Source organism: Psammomys obesus, unplaced genomic scaffold (genome assembly GCF_907164565.1).
Source record: "Psammomys obesus unplaced genomic scaffold, mPsaObe1.curated_primary_1811, whole genome shotgun sequence".
Taxonomy (NCBI): Eukaryota; Metazoa; Chordata; class Mammalia; order Rodentia; family Muridae; genus Psammomys; species Psammomys obesus.
In genome coordinates this window covers 11,206,725-11,220,174 of record NW_026592732.1, presented here as the reverse complement: position 1 = coordinate 11,220,174, position 13,450 = coordinate 11,206,725, and the positions used below count along the sequence as shown (strand labels likewise).

At 49.3% G+C, this 13,450-nt stretch overlaps 1 protein-coding gene across 1 annotated transcript; it reads right to left on the bottom strand.

The window, feature by feature from the left end:
* Positions 1-2,874: 2,874 nt before the first annotated feature.
* Gpr83 (G protein-coupled receptor 83) lies at positions 2,875-13,117 on the bottom strand. The gene is made up of 4 exons (XM_055615540.1): positions 12,429-13,117; positions 8,664-8,789; positions 6,565-6,698; positions 2,875-5,317 (listed from the first exon to the last, which is right to left on the bottom strand). Exons 1-4 carry the CDS (start codon positions 12,810-12,812, stop codon positions 4,693-4,695), a joined length of 1,269 nt encoding a protein of 422 aa, XP_055471515.1. The 5' UTR covers positions 12,813-13,117; the 3' UTR covers positions 2,875-4,692.
* Between the last annotated feature and the right edge of the window lie 333 nt (positions 13,118-13,450).

Here is a 13,450-nt window from a genome sequence, read left to right as displayed (position 1 = left end):
CTGGAGAAGGTAACAGAGGAAGCCCTTGAGAACAGATGCTGTGGGCGTGGAGAACAAGCCTGTCACCACAGGGACTAGAAGACGCCATGGGAGGCCTGATGGCACATCACGAGGCCAGGAGAATACTCAGTCTAGCTCTCAGGGGTTGGGGCAGTGTGGAAAACTAATGACAGTGACACACGCTAAGCCAAGAACAGGCAAGATTCAACTCCAGACGAGGAGGCTTTGTCTTAAGAAGAAAAAAAGTAATCGTCCTGTCCTTGTTGTCATGACAGTGATGAGCTCTATTTGCATATTTAAATAGTCTTACTAACTCTTTTGAGAATCACAAACTGCCCTGCACCTCCCTTTAACTTTTTTTTTTAACCCTTTAAGTCCAATGTGTGCTTCCCATTTACTCATGGGTGTGGGGCCATCCACTGGAGGGAACCTGGTCGGCCAACCAGGGTCACACTCTTAAAGAAAACCAGCTCTCACTCTCCCTTACCAGCTCCTTAGCTAGGGGCGGGACTTCCTGACTTCCTCCCCACTCATCCTGGGATCCTGTCAGGATTGATTCGGCACAGGTCTTACGCTGTTAGAACCACTGTGATGTGCTCTTAGACCCACTGTGATGCGTTCATCACAGCCCTCCTGTGCCTGGGAAAGCCCTGTTCCAATGTACCATCTCCAGCTCTTAAAATCTTTCAAGCTCCTCTTCTGATATGATCCCTGGACCTTGTGAGAAAGAAAGTGATTGGTTTGTATATTGTAACGATCCAGATATAGGTGTAACCTGATTGGAAAGAAAGGGGTAGAAAAGCGAAGACCTGGGCCTCTGGCTCTCTGTCTTCATTGGTTTGCTGTTTGGGCCTTATGTTGGTGGGTTTGATGGTGGACAGGCCACAGGGCCCGGACTACCTTAATTGCAGTCCTTGACATATGGCACACTCTAAACAGGAGTCCAGGAGTGACCTTTTCTTTGCTATGTGGTTAATGATTTGATTAATTACTTTTAATACATATTAGACACCCTTAAACCTACTACCTAAACCAAAAGCTAAAACCTGGAGCATAACCCATATCTAGACCAATGGTCCATATCCTGTGCTGAGACCAATCCTTTGAAATCCACCATCTTGCCCCTGAGAAGCTGCAAATACTACACAGTCTGTGAGACTGTTTATGGCAACTCAGGAACGAACTTAACCCAGGCTTTGCTCACATTAAATCTGGCTGTTTCGTGTGCTTTTAAAACTGCATCCAGCTTTGCACCATCTTTTCCCCTCTTCCCTAACTACTACTTGAAACGAGAGAGAACTGGCCCTGGAGGGTGCATGGAGATGCTAAAACAAGATGCTAACAATTGGTCTCTCAGCTTCAGGCTTTGCTCTGAGACAGGCCTGCTTTCCCTGTGAATAGCTTTCTCATAACCCTCAGGGCCAGGCAACCAGAGTGGGCTCTGCCGTAGTTACTTTGTTTATTGCTATTGCCGGATACTTGACACAAGTAACTTAGGCTTTATTTTGGTTCATGGTTTTAGGAGATAGCCCTTAGGAAGGCAGCACATTGCTCCACTGTGGTGAGAGCTGCTGGCCCACACCTCAGCAGATCCGGAAGCAGAGGAGGGGGAATGCTGACCATTACCTTTCTCCTTTCCTCTGTTTAATCAGTCTAGTTCCTCCACCCAAGGGATTACGCTGACCACCTCTAGAGTGTGTCTTCCCTCCACAGTAAATGCTCTCTGGAAAGACCCTCATAAATACACCCAATCAAACTGACGATGATTACTCAACAGGCTATCTCCATCATGGAGGTCCTAGTAGCATGTCTTAACAAGCTCAAAGTGGCAATGGTATCTTTGCATCCTTCTAAGCAACCTGAGAACTTTGAGGTCCAGGATGGTTACTGACATTGGAAACTTGTCAGGGTCTCACAGGTACCAGCAACATGGGGATGCTTTTGCCAGGCGTGTGCTCTGGAGGTAGCCATGCCATTCGGCCTGACCCCTGACTCATTGACCCCTGATCCATGAAAACCCTAAGACTTACTCAAGCATTTCCCAAAATATGTAAATCAAGCCCTAGTTTTTAGGGTTGCTAACATATTTTGCCCCTAAAATAAAACCTCGCCATCAAGAACATTTGGAGAATATGGGATTAAAATTAAAGCACAGAAGTATTTTCTATGCTTTCAGAGACTCTGACCTCCTAGGTAATATTTTTCAGTTTAGATTGTGATCATCAGAAAGTTATCTATGTTTTCTGAGCTTCAATTTCCTCCTCTGAGACACAGAAACATTGTTGCCCACCTCAGAGCATTGAGGGAGGGTGAGAACATGAGCTTGAAGCCTCTGGCATCTACTACATGACGAAGCATCCACAGATCTGAGTTCCCATCTTTCATTTCTCGTTTTCTTTTTTCTTTTTTTTTAATTTTTTCTTCTAGGTCATTGGATCACCTTATTTACATCTGTCTTCAAAACAGCTGCATGAGATGGCATCAGGGTATTTCTCTATAGTAGGACTCCAGGCCTGGTATGGCATCAGTCACAGCGCACGCAGGGGGCTGTGTCTGCTGTGTACTGCCATCAAGAGGTCTCCTGGCTCTAACGGCAGCTTTGTCATCACTCCCCCGCCCCCAATCACCAATGACAAATGTAGCTCAGGGTTCAAGTATACATCACAGATGTATCACCACCAAAGATGGTAGTTCCTAACAAGGACTCAGAGGCCAACCAACTCCCTTCCCACCTTTTCTGGGCCCAGATGTCCTAAGATAAAATTCTGGGCTTTATGCAGAGAAGCTCTACGTACTCTTCATGTAATCCATGCCGATCCCTGTTTAAAGGGTACCATCTGTGACATGGTTACCAGTCCAGGAAGTACAGCCTGCACACAGAGGAGAGGTTTTATTGAGCCTAGAGGGGTTTACAACAAAGCACACTTTACAGCACATTGGAAAAGCTCAGGCTTCACAAAGACCATGCTCACCATTACCAGTCACATTTGCTCAGAAGCACACAGGGAACACAGCTACCAGTTGACATCACAGAGATGTCTTATGCAGACAGACAGGTGCGGAAGCTGTGGCTGTAAACAGTCAATTCATGTTTAGGAATTCCCTTCTGCCCTCTCCAAGCCACTTTTTAAAAATCTGCTGTTCTGTAGATGACTTTTTTTAATCTTGGAAATTTTCTAACACTCTCATGGATAGACTAGTTTAAGAAACTCCCCTGGTTTATTACAGGGAAGCAGACTTCACCAAGTTGTGCTTCAGTTAGCAACTGAGAGTTCTAAACAAGTCCCAGATGAAACTCTCCTCCCTCAAACCTCAGTTTCCCTCTCAGGTACCCAAAGATACTTTGTCTCTGTGACCCCTCTGTGAGGAGATAGGAATCTGAACTTGGCACAGCCGCAGCCACTGCTCTGCTCCTGGGATTAGAGTCAGCTCTGCCTGACACAGCTCTCTATGGGTGACAGTGAGAGTCAGTGGGACCATAGGAAAGGTGAGGAAAAAAAAAAAAAGAACACTGGCTATCTGGAATGAGACTTCTCTGACAAAAGGGCCCTCAAGGAATAAAGTTGCTTTAAGAAGCCTGCAGGTTTTGAAAAATGACACACGAATTTCTCAGGTGATGTACACAGGGAAATCTTGAAGGAAATGGTGTGAAAAAAATTTCATCATTCCGACAACATAGAGAAATGTCCTGTCTAGACAGCTTGAGCAGATGAAGTGTCTAAGCACAATTTTTTCCAGCTTGTTGGAAAACAAGTTCTCTCATTGCCCATGGAAACAGCGCAGTGATTCACCACCTCTTGTTTCTGGGGGCTGGGGGGGAAGGGATCCCACCTCCCAGCTCTCTTGTGTGCTGCTCATCTTGATAGCAACAACTCTGAGAGGGCCAGGCCCAGCCCACCACTGGCTGGCTACAAGATAGAATCAGCCTTCACCTTGCTCTCCTCCCTTCTCTTCAGGTCTGCTGAGGAACTCCATTCATCACGGAGGAGTTCAATAGTATTTTGATGTACTCCTGTTTCTTGCTAATTACTACAGTCTAAATAGACACACGTAGTTCAGGATTTTAAAAGTACAAATATGCATACATGGAGAGTTACAGATAAATTCACAGCACATTAACAGGCATCTTTTTTTATATATATACAAACTGATGGGCTAACAGGGTCAGCTGAATTCATGTCTGTACTTTTCTGAACTTTTCAAAATGGTAATGCTAATTTCTCTTTATTTTAAGAAGCCAAGATGGGTCCTGTCTGGTCATGGATAGAGCCAAGGCCATTGAAGATGTGTGATTATAACTGCTCCAATGATTTCAGAAAGCCTTTGTGCCTGTTCTCCTTGGCTAGTAAAGTTGTTTTCTGGGCACATGAGTCAAGCCTACCAATAGTATGCTTCAGTCCCCATGTGGGTGCTCAGTGGTACGAAGGGCAAGGTGGCAGAGGTTGGACACTTGAAAGTGGTTGGCTGAGCCATCCTCTGTTGGAGCTGAGGTGGCTTTCAGAGCTCTTACTCAAAGATCTAGGCACAACACCTCATGACATCTGCTAGAAGGTTTGCACATCAGATGGGAGAGGAAGCCGGACAGGTTCCTAGGAACCCAAGCATCTCGATGCTTCTGTGAAACTTTCCAACACTGTGAGCTCATGTCAGTTGTGAGAGGATAGAGCCCTCCCTAGCCTCTTCCTGTTTTCCCTAACTCATGGCCACAATGGGCTCCACAGAGGACAGATCTGTCTTCCCAGAGTGGATCTGGGAAGAGGGTAGGTGGTGATTGGCTAGCGGAGCCCTCCGACCATGGCTCTTTTCTGTCCATGCCACTCTGAAGGAAGGAACTGGGGAGGGCAACCTGTCTTCCTGAGGCTTGGGTAGCCTTTGGCACATGCTCAACAATGCCTTTAGCTCCACCCTAAAGTTCTCATTGAGCCAGCAGTAGATGAAGGGGTTATAACAAGTACTGCTCATGGCAAACCAATGGAAGGCAAAATAGAGGGCATTGTTGGTGTGGATGGCCTTGCTGGACAGGAGGAGGACATAGCAGTTGAGGGGGAACCAGCAGAGGGCGAAGAGGACCACCACAATCACCAGCATCTTCACGGTGGTCTTCTTCTTGCGTCGCAGGGCAAGGTACTGCTCTGTGGTCACGTCGCCGATGGTGTTGCACAGCCACAGCTTCTTGGCCACGCGGGCATAGGCCACCGAGATGATGAAGAGTGGAAGCAGGTACAGCAGGATGAAGGTGGCCAGGTCCAGGTACTTCCAGAAGAGGTCAGCTGGCTCCGGGAAGTCCGGCAGACAGAGGGAGCGCACAATGTCCTCACTGAGCCAAGGGGGAGGGAAAAAAAGAAGATGGGGACATGACGGACTACGAGTGGGGAAGTCAGTACTACCACTTCCTAAGGAGGAATGCTGGCCTCCCTACCCCAGACGTGGGTACATCTGTCACAGTCTTTTTGACACTGTGACCTAGTCATCGCATCACGCTTCAGTCTCCCCGCAAGGTACAGCATTCTGGAGAGGTTAGGAAGACTCCAGACTCTGTGTCCTCTGAACTTGGCATTATCCCTTGCACCTAGTGGGCCCCACAGATAGTCACTGAATGAAAAAATGATGAATAAAGGAACCAATGAAAGAATGAAAGAGAAGTGTTCCTACTCAGAAAACCAGCTCTCTCTTGAGAAAATCTTAGAGTCCCCTTTGTATTCAGTTCTCACCCTAAAGAAGAACCATTAAAATGGATGGAAGGCCAGGAGAGTAGGTGATGAAGTAAACAAGCCTCTAGCTGTGTCCGTGGCTTACTAACTTTTTTTTTTTTTTTTTTTTACACATTCTAGAAAGAAACAGAGGGAGGGAGGCAGCCGGTTCACAGGGGGAAAGCTGTAAAATGTTGAAGCCACTCCAGGCCCCCTTCTGTGTTCAGGGTCTGTGAATATATACTATATATACTTCAGGTTTGTAATTTGGAGGTGGGGAATTAGGTGCTCAGCTCATCGATCTAAAATTCAAAATGAGCCAGCTCTCCCTTCTGGACGGACTGCCATGGAGACAGGCTATTATGAAGCAGATTGTATTTTTTTTTTTTAACTGAGTATTTGAAAAAAAGGATTCCCTTATTTTGTAGGAGCATATGTTAAGGACCAAATTGGGAATTGGGGGAGACAGAGAATCCTGCCTCATACTTGTGCTTTTTTTTTTTTTTCCTAAGTTCTGTGAGACTTGAAATCTTGCTTGTTTCTTAAAAGGCAGAGCAAGAGACCCATCTCCATCTATGTGAGCACACGCCTCCTGGTGGCAGGACCTGATAACTACCGCCTTCTTGCAAACGGCTTAGAGTTGCCATTGAACTCTCCAGTTGAGAAGAGCACAGGGAAGAGCAATACAGAGACTAGGCATGGGCCAAGAAGCAACAGGAGGGGCAAGAACAACTCAGTGAAGCAGGGGCAGGTAACAGTAAGCCAGGAGGGCTGCGGTTTAGTCCCGGTGATTGTGGGCCAGGTCCGTTTTGGAGAAGGCCAGTATGGCGCAATCTCCCTTGCACCTCAGGCTGCTCCAACTATCACGTCTCACCTGTACTTGAAGGTAAACAGCTTCTGGCAGATGGCATGTGGCAGCGAGAAGAAGGTAGCCATGACCCAGATGACAGCAATATAGATGACACCCTTGGTGATGGAGATCCGAGGCTTCAGGGGATGCATGATGACCTAGAAGGCAAGCGAAGGGTCTCACCGGCTGAAGCTGAAGGCAGACAGGAATCCAGGTGGCAAGGCTCACAGGTCACCTCAGGCAGGGCTTATTTATCAAGGGTTGAGCACCCTTTACATTCCTTGGTGGGCCCTGCCTGGCCCCGGGCAGCTAAGGAGTGAAAGGGAGGTCACTAACCACAGCTCAACTCCAGGAAGGGGAAGAGGGTGTCTCGTGGACTCTGTGGCCCCTGGCAGGCCTGCGGGCTCTTGCAAGTGAGAAGAGCAGTGCAGGCATCAGGAGGAGGGTACAAAGGTGATAGGTGGGTTTCCAGGCTCAGCCCTCCCCTCCTCAAGACCTGACCTGTTTTTCCATAGTTCCAGAGCCTGGACAGTACAGAGGGCTCTGACCATAGAGCAGGAGCAAATGCTTGTCACCCACTGCAAATAGCTTATTTGATGCCTCCTATTAAAGCCATTACTAAATCCCAACACAAACTGGCTTACATCCACTTAAAAGGAAGCCAGCGTCATGGGCATAGGGCCAAAATGTGCCTTGGATTGATATTGCGTTTCAGCCAATCAACTCATCTAAGAAGCTTAAACAAAGATGGAAATTTAAAAGCATTTCCATTTGTGAGACTGGATCCTGGGGCAGAGGTACCCCAGATCTCTGGCTGAATTAGTGGAGACTAACCAGGGGGAAGGAATAGTTGCGTGCAAGCTTTCTACAGCTGGCCTTGACACATCTGCACTGTTTGAAGACCTGATTCTAGGATGCGCGCAGCATTTTGGAAATAGATCTCAAAATTGGGCAGTCCATCCCTTGTCTGACGTGCAAGTTCCTTCAAGAACACCCTTATCAACACCTGTATGCGCTTAGATGTGGCTGGTGACATGAGACACTTTGTTCTAAGCAGCTCTGTCCACTTTGAACACTTATTTCTACTAGAGAAGCATTCCACACACTGAATGCTGCCTTTGAGTGTGGGTCTTTGAAGCCACTTCTCTGTTGGTTCCTATGCTTCTTGGGTCATCTCAGGGGACTCCTTGGTTCTCTTTGTCCTAAGTATTTGTGCTTTGTGGGTCTGTTTAAATTGTCACAGAGCACAGTCTAGTGATCAGAGCAATATTGTGGAGCTGAACAGATGTTGGTCCTAATTTTACCCTGGTCATTCACAGTCACATGGTCATGGGAACGTGTGTATGCAGTTCTGAGCCTATTTCCAGATCTGACATGGTCTAATCCGGCAGTTCTCAACCTGTGGGTTGCAACCATTGGAAACATGAGATTCTGATGGTTTTAGGGACTGAGGCACCTCTCGGTAGCAAAATTATTGTTACAAAGTAGACACAAAATACTTTTATGGCTGGAGATACCACAACAGATGGAACTGTATTAAAGGGTCACAACATTAGAAAGGCTGAGAACCACTGAACAATCAACAAAAGTGGTCACAGATCGTGAGTTAGGTGCAGTATACCTGGCCCCGTGCTGGCCCCTTCCAAAATGGATATCCCTGGGTCCTCTTTGAGCACCTACCACCCACGGGGCACCACCCCATATACTCACTCCAGTGTTAACACACCCTGCCTGACCGTGCTATGGGAACACCCTGGCTTGTTTTCCTCCTACACAGCGTGGGCCAGAGGCTCTTCATGTCCCACTTGAAAGCCTTCTCCAACCTGCGGTTACTTGTTTCTTCCTTTTCATCTGTGATTTTCTGAGTTTGCTTTCCTGCCACCAAAATAATCCATTAAACTGGGAGATGGGCTCCAGCAGTGAGTCTTTCCCCTCGGTAACAAAGTGGAAACAACCAGAGGGTTTAATATCCCTCATATCCTTGCCTAAATTGATCAACAAGGACAAGGGCACACCCTGACGGCAAGGCTAAATGAGTCACTGAAATACTGAAAGTATTCCCTACAGACTCCAGGCAGGCCTAGCCAGAGGGGGAGGATGGTGCTGGGGGCAGCTGTCCTCACCTGGTGCCGGTCCACAGCAATGGCTGTCAGCGTCAGCGCTGAGACATGCAGGGAACAGTATTGAGCGAAGCGGCTGACATGGCACATGCCCTTCCCGAACACCCACGTGCTGTTCACGAAGCGGACCTGTAGGTAAAATACAGAGTCAGAAAATGGGCGGAATGGCTAGGCCTCGACTGGCACCCAGCTCTGTTTCTCAGTGATCTCTGAAGAGCATTTCTTCAGGAGACCTTTCAGCCCTCCCAGCCAAGAAATCTTCCAGCTGCTGTGCCCTGGACCACATGGCTTTTCCCGGATTAACCCATCCTTGTTCATTCAGTTCACCAAACCCCAATCGTGGCCTTGGGCCATCAGGTATCAGAAGAGCATGGGAAGAGCATGGGCCCTGGGGTTAGCACTTCCACCTCTATGCTGTGCAGCCTTGGCCAATAAACTCCCTTAACCTCAGTTTTCCCATTTGCAGAAATTGGTTTCAAAATCTCTACCTGAAAGGCTTATTATAAAATCTGTAAGGACGATAGAAATTGCCCAGCAAATTGTTAAAAGTGACCATTAGAAATGGGAAGCTGGCATGTTTAAGTGTAATAAAATTCTTTCTTGGTTGAATGGAACCGGGCTTAATAGGGAAACATCTCCAGAAAGTCACAATATATCGAGACAACTATGCCGAGAAGGGGCATGTGTGTGTGTGTGTGTTCCAACTCAGAGCCCACACATGGTATGTAAACCATCTACACTGAGCTACACCCCAGCCCCACATCTATGCCAAGCTTGCAGCTGATCATCTGGGATGAAGACACCTGAAGAGGTGAAGGTTATAATGGGGAGAAAGGGGACTCTTAGGGAAGGTGGGGTCCTCCTTCAGCACCAGGCAGGGCTCCATGCTCATGCAGGCCTGCAGCAGCCCCTGAGAGGAAAGCCATGTGCCCAGGAGAGGTGGAGCGTCAATTCTGACCAAGGCAGGTCTTTTCCGGGGAGGGGATAAATGCATTAAGTGCCGAACAGAGGGTCAAACACTGGGCAAGTAGGTCACCAGGTGGGAGGGAAATGGGCAAAAGGAGAGATTGACAGCAGAAACAGATACGGCAATTCTCTCTCGGCAAGCACTATGTGAACATACAGTGGAGATTTTGGCACTTCCTGCTGTCGCCTTAGTGAACCAGGCTCACTTGTTCACATGTGTGAAGCAGGCTCACTTGTTCACATGTGGCTACAAAAATCATGCAAGATAGAAAACAAGTGTAGAGTAGGCACAACTGCCATACTTAGGCTCTAAACGGCCATTATGACCACACAGGGGCTGTTTAAGATGATCAAGGACTCATGTAGGTGGAGACTAGGACAAAAGCCATCAATCCAGGATCAGAGTCTGTTGGGAAATGAGGAGTTGGGTGTTTGCCTGGCATGTGTACAGGAAAGTTGGGTCAAGTCTGGTAGAACTCCACAGGCAGACAGAAGAGCTAGGGCTTGGTCCTGTGGCTGGGAGGAGGGGCTTATTGTGGCTACAAAGCAAGACCTCTGCCTCCCATCCACAAGTAGCAAGAGAGAAAACCTAAGCTTCTGATGGGCCACCACCCACTCTAGCCCCTCCAAGAAGCTCCCTCTTCTCTCAGCCGTCATGCTGTTAAAGTGGAACACTGCCCGCTGGCAAGTGAGACTCATCCAGAGATTTCAGGAGGTCCCAGTCCTGACACACCTGGCCCAGCTGCTCTCTCTGATCCACCTCAGCTTCCCTGCCTCACTCTGATGTGTCTTTTATTTCTGCTCCTCCACCCTCACGCAGCCAGAAACACAAGGTGAACTCAAGTGGCTCCTCTCTTTTGTTCTGGCTGTTCCCTCTGAGCTCTGTGAACTGCTCGTTCCTGTCAACCCAGGTGAGTTAGAATAAAGGTCTGCCTCCTTCAGGCTCTGCTATGCTGCCTGCACGTCTGTGTCATGGGAACCATCAGCAAGTGTTTGTTATTGGCTCAATGATCAGAGCCAGTCTTCACACTGACTGCAGTGCACACAGTGGCTGGGAAGAGGGGCCCAGGAGGTTTCTGTCACCAAGAAGCCAAAGGTGATGCGTCACTCCAGTGGGCAAGCTGTGATGAGGAGGCTAAGGGATTTGAAGACCCTCGCTCCCGGTTCTCGACACCTGTGTGCGCATGGTAACACTCCGGAAGTTCTAAAGGAGTTTGGACTGGGGAGGTTCCATGGGTCAGATTCATAGCCAGGCTGTTCTAGTTTATCCTGTAGGAAGGGCAGAGTCTCTTCTCACAGGAGGTCCCTGGGGCATTCAGCTCTCAGTTGTCACTGCTTCTTTGTCTCATCTTGTGTCTACTGCATATCTGACCCTGCAGCCTGGCTCTGAACAACACCAACAAGATCAGACCTTGGAGCCTTGCAGTGTTCAGCCAACCCTCACGCCAGCTTGCCCATTCTCTGATGAAAAGCCAGGGGAGAATCTACAGAGAGCCAAGATGCAACTTTTCTAAGCATCCAGGAGGCACGAGGCTATTATTGGGAAGTTCTTATGTTCTTGACCAGTACCTAGAAGACCCTGAGCAGCCACTGGTAGGTTAGTATAGGCTGAGGGACAACAGGGCAAGCTGATGTGTTGGAGCAGTGGAAGCAAAACACAGGTCAAGAGTATGCCCGATCCCACTGATGGCTTAGTGGATACATCAATGAACCAGTGAACTTGATTGAAAGGATGAAGCTCTTCTGGCTCTGAAGGTGGCATGGGACAAGGACAGGGCCTCTATGCCTTGTTTTCCTTTCCTGTAAAATGTGAGTATGTTCTCATAAGGGAGAGTGGGAGAGAGAATAAAAACACTTTGAAGATGAAAGATTTGGAAGGACCTCACATGGGCCAGTGGACCTGAAAGGACCCATCTTCTTTTTGTTATCTGTCATTTGCATGTGAAAGATAGATGGATGGATAGATAGAAAGATAGATAGATAGACAGATATTCTGCTTGGCTAATAATAACTCTAACAACAGGCTATTCCACACGTAGAAAAAGGTGTGACTCCACTGTAAAGATGAATTCTCTGTCACTAGGATTGCTCAGCTGAGCCCTCACTGTTCCAAACCATCCATGAGCTCCCTGGTCATTGAGGGACAGAGGCAGCACCAGCAATGCCACGCAGCAGGGGCTTGGAGAGGGAGCCACTTGCAAATGCCTCAAGCCTGAGGCTCCAGGCCATCTCACCATCTCTCCCTCCCAGAACAAGCTTCATACTGGACCTTCCTAGCAAGCCACGGAGGGGGCACAGCTTAACCCGTCAGCACAGGGAAAGATATTTCAGACTCCATTAACAACAAACAGTTGCTGCTTCAAATAACACAGCAAGCAGCACCCTGTGGACAGGAGGCAGGCTTTTCATAGGCTGACTTGACAACCTCTGCTAACATTTGCTGGTTCCAAATGCCATGGCCAAGGAGGTTAAACAGTGAATGGTCCATCCTTTGAAAGGAACTGCAGACAATTGACTCGTTGAATCAATGCTGCCAGCTGCAGAAACTCTGGCTTGGAAAGGAAGGGGGAAAGAAAGAGGAATGGGAGACAGCGTGGAAGAAATATTGGTGACAGGAGAGAAGAGAGACGCAAAGATTTCAGTCAGGAAGACAAAACTAAGGCTGAGACGAAAGAGGAGAGAAGGTGAGGTAGGGTGGAGAGCCTGGAGGTAGGGAGGACCTTGAAGAGACAGATGACGGGAGGGGAGAGAATAGAAAGATGCTTCAGGAAAGAAAGGGAGCCCGGGAGGGCCTTTCCTTACCAAAGTGAAGGGCGTGTTGAGCAACGTGATCATGATGTCTGCCACTGCCAGGTTGACGATGAAGAGGCTGGTGGCCGAGTGCATTCGTTGGTTCTTGAAGATGACATGACAGACCAGGACATTGCCAAAGAGCGAGAAGATGATGATGAAGGAGTAGGCCACGATGAGCAGGGCTTTCACCGTGGGGTTCTGGGACTCGGCCCCATAACGTCTCCTGCCCACGAAGTTCTGCCAGTCAGAGAAAGTGTAGTTGGCCCAGAAGTGCGAAGCGTTGGGCCCGGTCAAGGCTGCCTCCATGCTTGGATGCTCAGTGATGGCCCTCGGCTGCTCAGTGGCTTGCACCGAGGACAGAAGAAAAAGAAGCAGGACAGGAGGGACCGTCATGCCCCAGCCGCTGTGGTTCTGGGCACAAGGGCCGGACTCACTGCCGGGCTCCGTGCGCAGAGGCTGGCCGCGGGGCGCTCAGCGCACCCGACTGGAGGAGTCCGCCCCACAGAAGAAACCTGGGCGCGAGGGGCGCGGAGCACAAAGGGAGCCCCGACCTCAGAAGGGTCCGGACCCCAGGGGGTCGGGATCGCAGAGAGAACTCCGGAACGCAGAGGGATCCGGACCTTGCCGCCGAGAGCCGCCGGCCTCGCTCACCCCAGCCTTCGGTGGCGCTCGCCCGGCTCTCGCCGCACTTTTATACCTCTGCTCCCGCAGCGGCCAGAGCGCCTCCGCCTATAGGGCTGTGCAGCGTCTCTGCGCTCCCGTGACGCGCTGGGCTCCAGAAGCCCCGCTCCCCACTCGCAGCAGCGCAGTCCCCAGCGCAGCTCACACCAGGTCCCCAGCTCTGCTGCCTGGCTGCAGCCCAGGCTCCGGCACTCCCCTCCCTCACGCGCACCAGGTTTCCGTACAGCAAGCCGGCAGACCGGTGCAAGCAGCCTTGGGGACGGTGTGGAGTCACACTGCAAGGCCGGGTTTCTGCAGTCCGAGGAGCCACCACGTTGGGCTCCGTCTGAACTGTAGCCTTGGCACATCCC